This window comes from Nesoenas mayeri, assembly GCF_963082525.1.
Source record: "Nesoenas mayeri genome assembly, chromosome: 24".
Taxonomy (NCBI): Eukaryota; Metazoa; Chordata; class Aves; order Columbiformes; family Columbidae; genus Nesoenas; species Nesoenas mayeri.
In genome coordinates, this window is record NC_137546.1 from 5208895 (window position 1) to 5226526 (window position 17632).

General features: G+C 46.6%; 1 protein-coding gene across 1 annotated transcript in view; it reads left to right on the plus strand.

Moving 5' to 3' along the window:
- Positions 1-6660: 6660 nt before the first annotated feature.
- Positions 6661-17632, plus strand: part of IFFO2 (intermediate filament family orphan 2) — a gene marked incomplete at both ends in the record, with an annotated part of 34653 nt that continues 23681 nt past the window's right edge. The window contains one exon of the mRNA XM_080358984.1: positions 6661-7286. Coding sequence (XP_080215110.1) covers positions 6661-7286 — 626 coding nt within the window. The remainder of the gene's footprint in view (positions 7287-17632) is intronic.

Below are 17632 nucleotides of genomic sequence, written 5' to 3' on the forward strand. Positions count from 1 at the left end.
ATGGGGAGAAGCCAGATCTGGTTTGGGGGTGACTGTGATTAACCCCAACCTGCTTCTCAGGGGAAATAAAGTGATTTTTTATTTTGCATTAGTCTTATGCAGGATAACACCCTCCCTACAGCCTTGCTTTGCTGGGGAAGGTGTATGATAGCGAGAAGGGCAGCTAGTAAGCAGAAATTGCAAAAATTAAGTTGTTTGTGGTTTAAGTTCGGTTTTGGTATATGTGAGAGCCTGGGATTTTTTAAAAAAATATATAGAAATATCAAGAACATCATGTTTAGCCTTGGCTGGTCTTGCTAATGATGTTGAGTCCGGCATCTTCTGCCGGGGGAAGGTGGGAGAGGAATAAAGGAGATGGTTGAATTTGGGGAAGGAGGCGGAGGGCAGGCCAGCCAGGGACACCTGCTTATTAATGGACTGTCAGGCTCGAATCGTTTAGATGTAGAGATTTTTATCATGATGATAACCCCACTAATTACTGCTATTAACACTAATCCCACTGAGTGCTTGTTCTTTCCCAAGCGTTGTGGCAACAGGACCTCAGTCACCCTTGGTGCATGTCCTGGGGGTAAGTCAGTGCTGTCCTCACCTGAGATGGGAAAACTGGGATGGGAAAGGGCTCAGGGTGCTCTGGGAAAGGCTAAAATCCTCTGGGCTTCGAGCACAAATTACAGCAATGAAAGCCAAACCCAGCGCCCCAGGACAGCACGTGCGTCCCGCCGATAAAATCTCCTCTTCAACCCCCAATGTATGTTGGTGACGTCTCGCATTGGTGTCTCTGGTTCTATGTGTCATGTTGCCGCTTGTCACATCGTCCCGTCTGCTGAGAATCTGCAAGACACCCCCCGAGCTGCTTTTCAGGTGTTTAATCCCTGCAGCTTCTCCCAAGCCATTTTGGTTTATTTTATTTAATGAGCAAATACGAGCGTGTTCTAAACCCAGTGCCATCCTTTAATTATTCTTAATATTTGATGACAAAAAACCTAATTCCTAAATGATGAGGTCAGACATTAAAGGCCCATCCCCTGCGTGCCGGGTCATTACTATTTCTCTTCCCTCGGTCCGTATTTTGCCCGCTGTCAGCACGTTTGCCGTAACGAGCTCGGTGACTGCAGCGGCTGGCGCAGCCCACAGGTATTTCCCAGCCATAGGGCTGCGTTACGGGCTGGGAATCATCACAAACTGGGTGTCAAGCTGTCGAGGAGCTCCACCCGAGCACCTCTCCCTCGGGAACACCCCAGAACGTTGGGAAATGCGACAGGGAGCTGCTTCGACTCTTTGACTCACGCCGCTGACGTCGGGTTTTCCTGCGGCCGCCACCAGCGTCCCCACGGGGTCACGATGGAAGAGCAGAGTGGTCCAGGTTTTGCTTCACCTTGTGTTGTGCAAAACACGTCAGGCTGAAAAACCTCACGGTAAATGAGTGAAAATACTCAGGTTTCTGGAAAAGAGATGTAAAGATATTAATATAACCTAGTAACAGTGTTCTGTGCTCTGAGCATTGAATGCTGCTCAACACATCGCGGGTTACAATGTGTTGGGGAACAGTGGGTAAACAAATCATATCATATCTGTTCCCAAAAGATAATTCTTTGAAAGGTGCTTATTTCTATGTTGAAAAAAGACACTTTACCTGTGTGTTTCAGCTTACAAAATGTGACACTTGCCTCCATCTTCAGATAACTGCCCCTGAAAGTATTTATTTATTGAGCTGTTTTAACTGCAAAACAGTGGACAATTTTACTTTTTCTTGTTAAGTGTGATACCTGATAAAAAGTTTAGGAGGGTTTGAAATGTGATCCATGGCCAGAAGCTCTTCGAAACGCTTTGAAAAAACCACATTTAAATTAACGAGGCCAGAGTCGTCCTGCAGAATGAAAAGCTTCCCCACGACGGGATTGAAACTGCGCTTGGCCATACACGAATTAATGATGCAGCCTCCCGCAATTAGCCCTGACGAGGTGCCAAAGCAATCGCCGTGCCCTAAAACACACCTGTGGCGGCCTGTACTGGCTTATCGATGCATATTTGCCGCTCTACTCAATACAGATGCAAATATTTGGTTACTAAGGAAGCACCGAACATTGCCACAGTCTCCGAGGAAATCCGATGGCGTGTCTCGGCCGCGCCGGGTTAGTGGATGCTTCGCAGCATCCTTATCTCTCGCTACATCCCTGTCTCCTGAGTTCACCCACCTTTTTGGGTTGCACCTGGTGCAGAAGCTTTTGTTTCCAAAATATTTACACCATCTCCATAGAGATCACCCCCAGGTGAGAGGAGATGGGCAGGTGCTGCAGTCAACCAGCCGGGTCCATCCTTTGCGTCCCCAACTCTGCTCTTGGGCTATGTGAGCAACATCCCTCTTTTTGGCTTTTTACCGTGCTGACGCACATCAAACCACCCGAATGTGGCAAAGTGAGATTGGTTTTTAGCTCTGTAAAAGTCACTGGAGGAAAGGAATTGACCTGCAATGGGAGAAGGTGCTGGATTCCACAGCAGCTCCTATTTCACGTGAGCCGATAGGACTCATGGAAAATATATTGGAGGAAAAACCCCACAGTTTGAGGTGGAGAAACCTCCTTTAAAGGCAATAAGTAACCTGCAGGGAGGGAAAACTGATGGTTTTGTAACTGCTGATGTAACTCATTCCTCCTGCATTATCAATAGCAGCCAACCTGCCAAATATTTTCTGTTTCTGCAACGTGACGCCGTGACTGATGCAATCCCAACACGACCCGAGGGTTTCCCTTATAGGGCTGGAAATGATAACCCCGGTGACTAACCCGGCCCTTTCTCCGCCGAGCGACACCTCGGCGATGCACAAAGAGGCGCAGCCTTCGCGTCCTCCCGCACCCACCGCTGCGTTGAGTGGGTCTGAGTCACCAAAGGACTCACCGGTGTGTCCTGACCCGTCCTCACGCACCATCTGGGTTAAAATCCAACCATTTTGGGGGAGGCGGTGTTCAAAATTCCACTTATTTCAGGAGCCTAGTTTGCTGAAATTTGCCCTTATTCAGGCAGGCAGCACATGGGAAGAGCCGCAGGTGAGCAATACCAATCCCAGTTTAACCACCGAAGCTTGCTGGTTGTTAAATGGCAACCTCGGAAAGAAGCTGCCTCTTATTACTGCAGCATCCAGGGTGAATAAATCCTCTTTTTTTCCACCTCTGAGGGTGGCAAAGAGCAAACTCAGCTGGTTGCCGCAGCCCAGGGTTGATGCAGAGATGCTGCTTCACCACAATGTTGGGAATTCAGATCCAAGAAAGACCTCGCTGAGATTATCGAGTGGCACGTTTTCAAGTGGGGACTTTACAGATGTTAAGCCAACGGATTTTCTGCTTGTTCATTTTAGGGGTGGATTGACTGAAACACGCAAACCATCGCTCACGTCGGCCCTGGAGAGCATCACCTCTGCGCTGCACCTCAGCGCGGTCCAGATGTGCTGGCGAAGCTGCTGGGTTTGGTCTGATTTGGCTGGAAAATGGTTACTTTGAAGGAAGACAGACCCACGGAAAGCAGACTAACAAAGCCCCAATGTATAACCCACCCCACGAAAATTAATATTGTAAAAACATCAAACAGTCACTGAGGTTTGTGAGTGAAGGGTGATAACAAAGCACAATAAAAATAGGTGTAAAAGTCAAATCCAAGGGTGCGGATTCCTCAGCTCCAGCCTGCGTTTGGGTGAAGCAACTGAGAGCCAAAATAAACCCAGCGCATTATTATTAGCATCGCTGGGGGTAGCCGCTGTTATTTAATTGCCAGATAGTTTCTGCCTTCAGAAATAGCACTATTTCCCATCCCTTTTCCTCTCTGTCCAAATGGGAAAGGGCTAATCAGTGCTTCATTATTTATATCTGCAATTGGAGAGCTTTCCATGGCCGGAATTGGAGGAATCCCCCCAGGAATGTCCCCGCGTGCGGGACAGCGGCTGCTCAGCTCCGCACTTGCACGAGCCCTCGCCAAGCAAGCCAAGCTTAAGCCTAATTAATTGTTGCAATTAATTCAGGATGATTCACTTTTAGGGGCTGGGATGGGACCGTAGCCCAGTGGCGGAGCAGGATGATGACCATGCGCATCCAAAGCTCGTTAGGAAAACAGCTAATTGATTTAACGACCTTTGGATGGGACCGTGGTGAATCCATCCTCACCACTGTGGTGGTGGGTGCTGCCTAATGAGCCGCACAATGTGCATTGTCTCATCGGGCAGGTACAGAGGCATTAATTAACTGGCTGGTTTATCATTCCCTCTGATGTTTTCCTGCTTCCTTAAAGGGAATAAAAGGATTTCCCCAGCTGTTGACCAAGTGGTTTCGCTGGGTTCTGAAATCCCCCTGCTCTTCCCAGCATCGCGGTCTGGCAGTGAGGATGCTGTGTGCCTAAAGAACGGAAAATGACCCACATCTGGGAGAAACCTGCTCTTGGTTGTTTTCTGCCGCTAATAATCACCTTATTATTGGCACTTTAGTCTGTTCTTCCACTTTGCAAGTATTGCCGTGAATCTGCGGAGGGGTACGCACCATAGAAATGTCTCCCAGTGAGATGCAATTTGGTTTTTCTTTAAATAGGGCTCTGTTTGATGCAGGATTCTACCCAACACCAGCAGTTATAACCGTGCCCTAATGATCAAGGTATTAAAGGTGTTTTCCTGTAACCTCAGCAATGAGCACAAGTTACAGTCCGCACAAACTGAGGCTAAAGTGTTTCTATGCTGGGTGAGAGATAATCTTGTCAGGTATTCCTTTGAGTCACCCTTTTAATAAAGCTCCTCCACCCAGTACTTTTCTTTCTTTGTGCAGGAGGTGCTGGGAAAACACAGGCTTGTAACACATTAACAGAGCCCTTTGAAGCGCCTTTGGTTACGGCACCGAGCGCCACTCGCGGGTGCTGATGGATTTTCGGCAGGTGGATGCTGCTGCCCGTGGTTTAATATCGATAAATATTCCCTAGCAAAGCACTGTATTTTATTTGAAAAGCTGTTTGAGCGAATAGCATTACTAGAGCTTTACACCAGCGTTACGGAGAGTTTTCCGTGTACTTTGCTTGCTCGTGAAGCATCGTTCCGATCTGTGGCAGCGCAATGGAGTAATCACATAATTCAATTAAACAATATCCTTTGATTGCCGAGTGGCTCAGAGGTCCAGGAGCAGTAGTTGGGAAATGCTTATTTAATAACTTAATTATTGTAATATCAGCGTTATTTAGCACTTGGGCAAGACTCTGCATTTAGATAATAAAATTCACCCCTTATAATTTAATCTTATCAATTAGGTGACTTCCCCAAGAAACAAAAGCAGCGATAGGCAGGGGCGGGGAGCGTTTCACAGGGCAGAGCGACACTTACTCAATTATTTTACATCAGCCAATTAATCTAGGGGCTGGCTGAGGGATCAGAAGTGCTGTTGGACCCGCTAACCCCCCCAAAATAAGGGCAAGTGTAGAGTCTTACATCTAGGTAGGAACAGCCCCAGGTTCCGGTATAAGTTGGGGAATGACCTGTTGGAGAGCAGCGTAGGGGAAAGGGACCTGGGGGTCCTGGGGACAGCAGGGTGACCATGAGCCAGCACTGGGCCCTTGTGGCCAGGAAGCCAATGGGACCTGGGGTGGGTTAGAAGGGGGTGGTCAGTAGGTCAGAGAGGTTCTCCTGCCCCTCTGCTCTGCCCTGGCGAGACCACACCTGGAATCTTGTGTCCAGCTGTGGCCCCTCAGTTCCAGCAGGACAGGGAACTGCTGCAGAGAGTCCAGCGCAGCCACCAAGATGCTGCAGGGAGTGGAGCATCTCCCGTGTGAGGAAAGGCTGAGGGAGCTGGGGCTCTGGAGCTGGACAAGAGGACACTGAGGGGGGACTCATTCATGTTTACAGATATCTAAAGGGGCAGTGTCAGGAGGATGGAGCCAGGCTCTTCTCGGTGACAACCAGTGATAGGACAAGGGGTAATGGGTTCAAACTGGAACACAAAAGGTTCCACTTAAATATAAGAAACTTCTCCATGGTGAGGGTGGCAGAGCCTGGCCCAGGCTGCCCAGGGGGTTGTGGAGTCTCCTTCTGTGCAGACATTCCAACCCGCCTGGACACCTTCCTGTGTAACCTCATCTGGGTGTTCCTGCTCCATGGGGGGATTGCACTGGATGAGCTTTCCAGGGCCCTTCAACCCCGGACACTCTGGGGTTCTGTGAAAATCACCACCCCCGCCCCCCACGCTGAGACCCCGCTGGGAACACGTGGAGCACATGGGGCACCGCGGGGGCGCGGCTTGACGGAGGGGGCGGAGCGTGAGGCGTGGGGACGGGAAGAGGCGTGGCCATGGGGGCTTGGCGAAAGGTTGGGAAGGGGCGCGGCTTGGCAGCGGGGCGGGGCCTGGCGGCATCGCTGCCCGCAGCCGGGGGCGCGGTGAGGCGGAGCCGGGCCCGCCCCGCCCCGCCGGCAGCTCAGTGCCCGGGCAGTGGCGGCGGCAGCCGCAGGAGCGTGTGGCGGCGGCGGTTACCGGCACCGCTCCCCCTTTCTCCCCTCAGCGCCCCTCAGCGCGCGCCCCGGCGGCCGTTAGCGGCTCGCGCGGTGCCCAACGGCCACTCCGCCTCAGCCGCGGCGACCGTTAAACCGCCGCTTCCGGCCACCCTCACCCCTCACTTCACCGCAGGGGCTGAGGCGGCCGCCGGGCGATGAACTCGCTGCTCTTCGGGGAGATGGCGCGGGCCTTCTCCCCCGGCGCCGCGGCCGCGTCCTGCCCGCTGGGCCCCGGCGGTGGCGGCGGCCCCGGCAGCCCGGTGGCGGCGGCGGGGGGCCCGCCGGTGACGGCGGCGCTTCGTAACGACCTGGGCTCCAACATCCACCTGCTGAAGGGGCTGAACGTGCGGTTCCGCTGCTTCCTGGCCAAGGTCCACGAGCTGGAGCGGCGCAACCGGCTGCTGGAGAAGCAGCTGGCGGCCCAGCAGAGCGAACGCGACCGCCGCCTGCGCTACAAGACCTTCTCCCGGGACCAGGCCGTGCAGACGGACGGCGGGATCCCCACCCCGCTGCTGCTGCAGCCGCCGGGCCCCGGCCACGGCTCGGCCGCCGCTCCCCTGGCCTCGCCGCCCCACTACAGCCGCTTACCGGGCACCATCTGGAGCTACACCCAGGTGCGACGCACCGGAGGCGGCGGCTTGGAGACGGTGCAGGGCCCCGGGGTCTCCTGGATCCATCCGGACGGCGTCGGGGTGCAGATCGACACCATCACCCCCGAGATCCGCGCCCTCTACAACGTGTTGGCCAAAGTCAAGCGGGAGCGGGATGAGTACAAGAGAAAGTGAGTGGCTGGGGGGGCCGATGAGCTGCGGGAATTGGGGGGGGGGGATGCGGGCTGATTGCTCCTGCAGTGCGGGGAAACGGGCTGGGCCTTCCTTGGGGTGTATGGAGGATTTGGGGGGACCCATGGGGACAGGCCTTCCCCCGCCCCACGGCCCCCTCCCTGGGGAGGATGCTCCCAGGGGCTTGGGGAAGCGTTTGCACCTCAGCTTGGCACCCCAAAAAATTGTGGGGTCCTTCCCTGGGAGCCTGGAGAGCCTTGATCTTAACAAGGAGCATTGTCAGCTTGACTTGAAAAAACAACAAAAATGTTTTAAAAATCTCTTTTTGGCGGAGGGAAATAATCTGTTATTAATATTGCATTGCATTGTTACTCCTAAATTTAGCTTGCCTTCATTTTTCTCGACTAATCACTCTGGTAGTCGGTTTTATGTGCCAGCTCTCTGAAATTAGCTCAGTGCTGCAATATTTGGGTTGCAAATACTGCAGGGGAAGGTTTGTGCTCCAAGATGTTCATTGGAATTAGTCAAAACAAAAGCCCTCACGCCAGCCTCGGTAAACCCTGCTAATCTGCAGGTTTCTCTCAGCGTGTTGGGAAGCCCTGGGGTTTTTCACCCGTGTTTTCATCCCCCGGTGATGGAGAGCGTTGGCTTTGCTGTATTCGCCTGCTCGGTGTGGCCGTGGCAGAGATGGAGGCCAGAGGAGAGGGGAGAAAAAAAAGGTAGTTGAGATTCTGCAGGAGATTCCTGCATTGTCTGACGAGCTGTTTGTCCTTCGGGGCTGGCGTGGGCACTCCTGTTACAGAATTTTGTCATCTTTAGCCTTAAAATGCGCTTCCTCCTTTCCCAGCCTTGTGTATGTATTTCTTTCTGCGGAATAAATCTAATCCTCCTTTTTTTTCTCCCTGAGGCAGCCGGCGTTTCTCGGCTCTGTGGCCTGTGAAGCGTAGCTGAATTTCTTCTGTCCAGGGTAACAGGACTGCAGTGTGCTTTTTCCATACCTCTAGTTCTAACAGACCTCTTCTTGTGAATTAACTCTGTTTAGAGAGGTTTTCTAGGCCGCCATATGCTTAATTTATGGCCTATTAACTAAAGTACTGTCTACTTTCAGTGCATCTTAAAGCCTGCATGCCTTGGTTGCTCTGTGCTTTGTGGCTGGAACACCTACTGAATCTGAGTGGAAAAAGATATTTGCCTCTTTTTTCAGTCTAAAATAGTGGCTGTCATCCTGGCACGAGGTTGTTTGTGTTTTTGTGGTGGGTACCAAGGAGATGGGAGTAGGAAGTTGTGCTTGGTGGTGGCTTGGTGAAGGAAGATGTGTGTTGGGTGTTGGTTATTTCACCAAAAACTGGGGATACTTCTCCCTTTTTAATTGGTATGTGATGTATTTATTTGTTTTTTGGGGATGAGGAGGCTTGTGGGCCATTTAAGTTCAGTCTTTCCACCGATACATAGTTGGTTCTGGCTGTTCTACTTCCACTTGCTTGTGTACAGCAAATTTTCAGCCCGGAGTCTGTATTGAGATGTGACTGCTGGCACATGGGGTTGCATAAACCAGATAAATTCCATGGAGCAAAGGCGACCACAAATCTGATTCTCACCACCCTTCCTGCTCTTGAAACAGGTTTTTCTCCTGATGTCTGAAAATAAAATTTGATTAATACATATCAACACATATCACATTAGCATTATATCCGCGGTGTGTCTTTTCTGGTCCGTCCATTACTATGTAATTGGACTGATCATTCCACTCTTGTGTGACCTTCACTGATCAGATGGGCATCACACGTGTGAAGCTCTTTTGGGGTAGTTTGGCTTTTTCATTTGTGGTCATGAGCGCACTTTTGCACGCTTACAGAGTAATACTGTTGTAAATGTAATTCTGGCAGTCAGAGTAGATTAGTCAATTGGATTTCATTATCACGAGCTAATGGGGTGTTGCAGTGTTTGTCAGCAATCCTGTAAAGATTGCTACCAATGTTTTCTTGTTTGTTTTTCTTGCAGGGAAGGGGTTCTCTGTCCTGGCTTGTTTGTGTGTATGTATGTGTATAGAAATACGTACTTTGGGTGTACCTTATCTTGCTGTGAACCCTTTGATGATTGAGTTTTATTTAGGGAAATGAGCTCCAGGTGGAAAATGAGCCTCGTGCCCGTCTCCTGACGGTGCTGTCGGGACCTGCAGAAAGTTAAGTGCGTGCACAAGTTTCCAAGGCAGACTTGGGATCTTGCAAAGATAGGCGCGTGTTTATCACCAGGGCGGTGGTGGGGCTGTGAAACGGCACCGCTCCAGATCGCAGAGATCTCTGTGTTGGAAACACCGCGTTTCCAAGGTGTGTTTGGGTGGTTTTATGCACTCTTGTTGTTTCATGCAAGAAAATAACCATTTTGTGTAAGTGGAGAACCAGCAGAGCACGGCAGCCTTTTTGAAGCCATCAGGCCTTGTAGCCTGAGCAGTAAGTCATCAACTCCATGGTTCTTTTTCCTTTCCAGAATGACCACTTAATTAAGGAGGTCACAGCCAGCAAATGCTTCATGGTTGAACTATTTGGCTAGCAGGAAAACACCAGGCAGATGATGACATGGCCCAGACAGTGAGTGCTGCTCAAGAGTATTCTTCATTTCAAAGGCATATGGCTCATACGTGATGTGTCTGTTGTTGATGAATGCACAAACTCATTGATGTCATACTGGTGAAGTGAAAAATGCCATGGTGGAATTCAGAGGTGAAGGAATTCCTTTTGTTTCCTCCCTTTTAAAGGCAGCTTTACTGCTGCTCTTAAAAACTGCACTGGAAGATCATCTAAGATGTTCTTTCCAGTGAAATTCTGTCTGTGCAATTTGTGGAATTACCAGTGGCTTCGTTTCAGGAAAATGTGTAAAACTCCTTTGTCTCAGCTCATAAAATGTATTTTTTCTTGGACTGCCCTAACACAAGAAACTGCTGTGGAGTTCTGGAGTCTAAAAAATCCTGGAGCGCAGAGTCAGTAGAGCACCTAGATCGTATTTTACCCACGGTTTTGTTTGTATATGAAGTACAAATGGGAAAATACCCTCCCAAGAAACTCAGCAGAGTATTTCAGATGAAAAATGTTATTTTACACAAATGGTATATAAATGTGAATCTTTTTCTACTTAGAGTGTTATCTTAATCTTATGGTTTTTTTAGTAACAATCATGATTTTACACTGTGGGAGTTACCAACTGGAGGAGATTTATAGGAAACAGGAACTTAATTTTAATTTTTCTTCTTTTATTTCCAAACTATGGTAGCATCTAGAAGAGCTTCTGGCCATGGATCAGATTCCAAATCCTTTATAACTTTTTATGGGGTATTATCCTTTTAACAAGAAAAAAGTGAAATTGTCCACTTTCTTTGCAGCTCCATAAATAATACATTCAAGGGACAGTTATTTTAAAATGGAGGCGTCAGATTTTGGACATTGAAACACACAGGTGAAGTGTCTTTTTTTTTGTCTAGATAGAACAAAACTAAATAGGCGAAGCACAGTTGATTTTGAGGTGAGATTAACCAGTTGTGGGTTTTTAAACAACCAATGTCTGAATCCTGGATCTCCCCATCCCTCCAGCCACGAGTAACCAGCCTCCCGGCTTGAATTGCAGGGGACTGTGCGTTACCGCCATCTGTTTGGGTTATTTAGAGGCAAAATGCTCTTTCTGAGGATCTCCCCTGAAGATGTAAGAGCATCTCTGTGTGTCATGACAATCCAAATGCTGCTGCGTGTGGCCGCCGAGTGTGCTGACTCGGTGAAAACCCGCCGCAGTCATTCCCCGTTCTGCCTCTGCTTTTTTTTTCCCTTTTAGCTGCAAGAAGGCTGCTGATGTATCTATGGAGAGCTTTAGTCTGAACACTTGACTAGATTTGTACATTATGGTTTCAAAATTGGTCTTAATTGGTGCCGATATTGAGTCTGCCAGATGTTAGCCGTCTTTTCCAGAGGAGACTTAACTGTTACTAAGGGTTGAACTGGAAATAGTTTTACCTCAGGATGGTATTTCGTTTGGAAGATTAATAAAGTCCACTTGAAAAAGAGATTATCTTAAATTTGCTGCAGCTGGAAAGGACAAAGATTATCATTGTCAAAGGCAACGCGCGTCAAAACGAGCTGGATCTCGTTTTTTTAAAGAAGGGAACTTAATAAAAATGTGCTTAAGATAAGCCCTGGAGGAATGTCTGAAAACTTTTAAAGCTAAAATATCAGCGGTAACAAGATGCAAATGTTACGCATAGACCCAATAAAAAACAAATAATTTTTTTATCCCTATGGAAGAATGTAACCAGCAGGCGAGACTTGTGTCCGTGTTTCAATTGGTTACAGAGCTGGTAATAATGCAGTCTCTGTGTAAAGCCACATATATATATATTTAACTCTGGTATTTCTGCTGTTCTTTTTGTTTTAAAGGGGTCGTTATGTTTCAATGTGGCTTTTCACTGAAATTTAGTGTTCCTTTCTGCCCTCAAAGCAGTCACGCAGCCATTAGAAATTTTTGGATACCCCTTATGAGATGTGGGGTTTGATGTTAAATGTTCCTTCTGGTGAAACCTGATACTGAGTCTTGAAGAGTTTTTTTACTTGCACTGGGAGGACACGAATTTTCTCTGTGAAGATCGGATAAAATCGTCTAACGTGAGAACACTTGGCTGTATAACAAAACTATACATCCCTTAGAGCTGTTGCTTGGAAAGCTGTGCTGCTCGGAGCTGTGCAAATTAAGCACTACAAGAAGAATGGGATTTGGTTGTCAGACATTTTTCTTTCAATGATGCCATCTTTGCTTTGCAAATGCTGCTGCCAAGACATGCATTTATGATATACATGAATATCTGGAGCACGCTACTGAATCTCCAATTCATTTGGTTTTTTCCCCCCTGGTATGACTAGAAATTGGGACTTGTGGGTTGTAGTAATGTGGGAGAAGGTTGGGAAGAGAGGAGGATATTTCCCTTTGATCCTGCTTGTGAACAGTGGGATTAGGGCTGTACTTGTTAAATATTTGAGTAGATAAGACTGTGTGTGTGTCTTTCTTAAACTGGCTTGTAATGGGAGCAGCCAGGGAGGGCTACAATATGTTAGGACTGATTGGAAATAGCTGTCTTAGCTGTGCGAATTAACTCTTTATTCTGAACTTTATCTTTGGCTATTAGCTCTGAATGCTAATTAACATAATGAACTTGCAGATGAACTAGACTGGATGTGGAGAGAAAAATCCCCACGTTGTGTTGTGGTAAGAGTTTCAAAGAAACTTGGGCCAGGACCCAGGCCACGTTCTTCAAAGAGCAGCTTCCTCCGATGCGAGAGAACCACAGGCCTTTCTGTGTACGGTTTGGATTTTACCTTTTGATTCCTCCTGTGACTCATGGTGGGAAGCATCATACTTTCTGAAAGCAAAAAGAAACAGACTTTCAAAGCTCAGCTTAAGTGTTGAGTAGGTCTGGGAGCAAAACCCCCCAAGTAGCTCTGATCTTAAACCCAAATCATCTCTGGAGACCCTTGCAATTTAGGGCTGAGGTGAAAACAAACATAGAAACAAGTTCTTTCTAGCTCTTTGTCATCTCTTTTGTGGCAGTAACGCCATTTGAGTGCTGGGCTTGGAGCTAAAGAAAGCGGCGAACCCACATACGGCTCCACAGCTGCTTTTTTGTGGTTGAAGGTTTGGTGGTGATGCTCTGCCAGGTCTCATCTTGGCTTCCTGCGTATTCTTTGCTGTGACTACATTTGTTATGTTTTTTTAGCTCTGCTAGAAATATTCACAGGATGTTGCTCTTTACGCTTTATGTCTCCATCTTAATGTTTAAGACCAACTTTTTCGTTTGTAGAAGAAAGGAAAATATTTCTTCCAGTTTGGCCTTTTAAAAACTTCACAGTATGTATCCGTGCACTATTGAGTCTCACTGAAGCTCTTCTGCAGCCTTGTGACCTTTCTGAACTAAAAATTATCTTGTTTCCAGAACCCTGAACTGATCAGTAATAAATGATAATAAATGGTTATAAACGGAACAGGACTAATTTTGCTTGGTAAACAAGGCACAGGGAAATCATATAGTGCACGGCTGTGCTTTAAAAGAGTTTTCAAATTCCTTTCTGCTACCCCACCATACACGTGGCTTCTATGCAGTATTTGCTACATTTTACTGTCTCCAGTTATGATTTTTATTACCCTGGTCATGTTTTTTGCATGTTTCTCCATATGTACCTCCCACCTTTGCATCTGAAGAGAAGTAACATGTCTCTACTTAATCATATATTTAGAACAGGGGGAAAAACAAGAGCATTGTAGTATGGCGATAGCTTGGACGCGCTGATAGATCACTGAATTTCAACTGTATCATTCAAATGTGTTGGTTTGGGGTTAGATGTGAATGGCTGTAGCCAGTGACCTAGAGGAGTCGTCATTTGGGGGAGTGGGATTTGTTGGTGGTGCCAGAGAAATAAGTGATTTATGTGGTGTTTCATAACCCCTGGCTGTCAGCTCCTCTACAAGCAGTTTTTACCTGATCTTTCTGCTTCAGAGTGGGCTTGAAGGAAAATGAGGGGATCTAACAGTACTTGGATTGCCTGGGTCGTGCCAAATTGGTGAAAACGTCGGAACAATTTGGTGACTTTTTCCAATGCTGTTGCAGAAAGTGGCAACTGGGAGGCAACTTTTACCACAATTGGATTAACATGAAGTTTGCTTCCAAAAGCCTTTTAAAAAATGAAATTACCGTTTGTTTAAAATACATTAAAAAGTGTTTGGGAATCTGTCTTCTGTTTTATTTGCTGGGAGTGGTGTTGATCCATGTGCAAAAATGACATCAGCTCTGCCTCTGGATCTACTTCAATAGCGAGAGCATCAAGAGAGCTGGGAGAGAATGGTGCCCTGCGCCCATTAACGATGAGTCCCGCTTATTAATGCCCCAGAACATGGGCTGGTTGCATTGTTTCTGTGTGAAAGTGAATCATGGATGATGCATTTCTCCAGCCTTTTGTTCCAGCATTTCTACTCTCCAGCTCATCTACACATGACTTGGTGCTTACGGAGCTCAATTTGGAAGCGTTCTGCTCGACTCCATGTATCCTGCTGCCCCAAAACGTCGTTAATTTGAATCCCCTTCCAAGTAGATGTTGGGACTGAACCTAAACACGTCTGCTTTCTATGTCATGGCTTCAAAAATCAGCCCACTGCTGCCTCTTGGAGCTTTTTCTCACTAGAGAAATGTTCAGTTCTCCCTTTTTTGGCTTTTTCTGTTTGGAAACCACCACCATGTGTTGCTTTAGAGAAGGGTTTTAGTTGTGTTGGTTGAATGTGTGACTTGCATTGCTACTCTTCGTAGTGGGGCTCCAAATATAATGTCCAATCTGATGCTAATTTTGGTGGATTTATTCTGAATTTGCACTGAAATACAGTCAAAAGCAAAACGTGACTTTAGAGCCTGAGCATCAGTTGCATGTAACTGTATAAATCTCTTGGTGCTGTGGACAAGCCAAATGTTTTGATTTCCCAGCCTTGAATGGTTTCACAAATCTGAACAGAAATTACAAAGCGAAGGGGTAAGCTTCTGTATTGCACAGTTATGGGTACACGGTGTGCGGCTGCATTTCAAACCCGGGTTGCTTTGAAATGCGGGGGAGTTGTATATAAGCAGAGATCAACACTGATTGAAAGGCATGACAGCTCATGGACCTTGTATGAAAAAGAGGGGGAATTAACCTTGTCCTCTTTATGTGGGCAAGAAAACTCATTAATTTACAGTGGCTCATGACACAGAGAGCAGGGGTGTTGAAGGAAGTGAGGATTGGATCCCCCTTTACCATTAAATGCAGGAGATGTGTTTAGTCCATGCACTGACTCATGCTGGAATTAGAGACCAAAGGGATCCGGGCTCAGGATTAATTCCAAATCACTGCTTTCAATGGGAAATATATTTCTGTCTCTGGATTCCTACAGGTAAAATTTGTCTACATGTCTCTGATGGGAGAAAATAGAACTATGTCATTTTTTTAAAATGAAGCTTTCTCTGTTAAAGAGAACAGAATTTCAATTCAGCAGGCCCATGTCTGTTCAGTCATAGCAGTCAAGTCCTGACAAATCAAATCTAGTTAACAAAAATTCTAATTATGAGTCTAATTTTATATAGTTCTATAGAATGGCATGGATGTGTTAGTATTGAATCATAATGGGAATATTTTAAGGGTTCAACAAGCTCTTGTCACTAAAACTACAAGAAAATTCCCCCTTGCACATACCCAAATTAAAAAAAATAAAAACCTTTATTTCCCCTTCGAACCTTTTCAGTAAAGCATCAACCATATGATGAAGAATTGGCCAGTTTGGATTCTGTGCTTAACTCTTCTACTGATTTTTTTTTTTTTTCCCCCAAATGATTATACCAGAATAACCTCACTTCTGACTGTTTCTGTCATTGCTGCAGTTTTGAAACCCCTTTTCCTTTTTTCCTTTAAAGAAAGGGAGAAAACCAATGCAAAGCACTTAAGAACTCCTTAATACCCTGGAAAATGTTTTTCCACTAATCTGTATTCTTTAGCAGAGCGCAGAACTGCCGGCTGCCAGTGGGAGCCCAGCTTGCTTATTAAAAGGGACAAAGTGACCCTGGGAATGAAGTCCCACTTGCCGAGGTGCTGTACAGCATTTTATGCTATCGGGAATGGCTGTGGGGTGTAAGGAAGGTCATGTAGTGATCACTGTCCCTGCACACGGCAAGCTCCTGGTGGCAGCCTGTGATGAAGCTGCAAATAAACCCATTTTCCTTTGTAGCTTCTCTTCCCCTTTTGGGCATTGGATGCTTCTATCCATTTATATGCAACACAGTCACAATCTTCCCTGTTTCAGCAGCTGGGAGGAATGATTTATTGTCTTCTCTACTTATTATTTTATATAGGGGATTGTAGGAGCATCGTGATCATCAGTATGGCAATGGGTGCTGTGAATGAGTTGGCCATGCACTGAATTAATGTCCTTGTGTTGCTGCCCTGAAGAAGATGTCAACCTGGTTTCAGATGTGTACCCTTCCTCTGGCATTCAGTGAACTGTGATCTTTCTCCTATCAAATCCCCAGTGAGGTACAACTCTAGACCCCTAGGTAGAGATTGTTCCCCCTGAGCTCGTGTGGGCTTGGATTTAGGTGAGGTTTGGGTCCGTGACTCAGCCGAATTCTCCTGTAATTGCAGGGCAGAGGAATGAGGTCACTGTCTGTCACTGTTCCCTCTCACTGGCCTTTTGCTTTAAAACCGAGTTTATGCTGGAACTCCTGTCCATCTCTTCCCTTCCATAAATAGCACAGAGTTGCTGCTGCTAGTAGTTCCTACCCCCTCGATGACAATTCGCAGTGTTTCAGGCTGCCTTAAAATTTTAAGTCTCTTTTCATTCTTTGCCTGTGAAGTCAAGTCCTAAACAATTATCTTATTGGGAATTTATGCAGCCGAGACAGCAAAAACAACTGTTATGTTTGTGTGCATTTAAGACTCATCTGCCTTTGTACCGATATTTTAAAATGCCTCATCTTGAATTTTATATCCTCCTAGCTGTCGTCTTTATTAATTCGCTTCTATCTAAATAGCATAGTATTGTCGTTTAATGGTAATTCTGTAAAGGCTAGTCACCATAATTAACTAGAAATACTAAACTATATTAATCTGCCCATTGTACTAGAAGTGATTAAAGCAGCTTAACCAGGGTGAGGATTCTTCCATTTCTCGTGAGGAGTACTGTGTATTTCCTCAAGTGTCATAGCAGCCTTTGAAGAGCAGTTTATTTCTTACCCTTTGTTAATACACGTGTTCTTAGAATTCTGATGCTGGACATAAAAGCTATATTTACCTTTACAAAAGTAATAAAACTCTAAACATGTAGATAAGATAAAGGACACACAGGAGGCGCTATTGGGAGGATTTGCGGTGTACTCGGTGTGTATCTCACCTGCCTCCTGAAAGCAGATAAGCTTTATCTCATTTCAATAGACAGTTTCCTTGATCTCTACTAGGTTCAGTAAAAGTATGTAGTGTTGGGGCAGAGATTAAGATGACTCGTAGCGCTCGGTTTTGCGACTGGTTCTTAAAGGATGTGGGGGAACGGGAGGGCAGCTGGAGATAAACCCAAAGACAAGGTAAGGAGACCAGTGAGCTTTTTGACTGCAACTTGCAGTGGTTTGTGGCATTTCAGGCTGAAGAACTGCAGAAATGAATGAATATGTTGTGGTAATACATTCTGGCAGGATGGCTGGTTCCTTTCCACAGAAGAGTAATCCCAATCTGTTATCACTCGGCCTTATCAAAGCCTTTCAGAATTTGAGATAACAGTAGGGTGGTTACACCACCAGTGAAGGGAATGG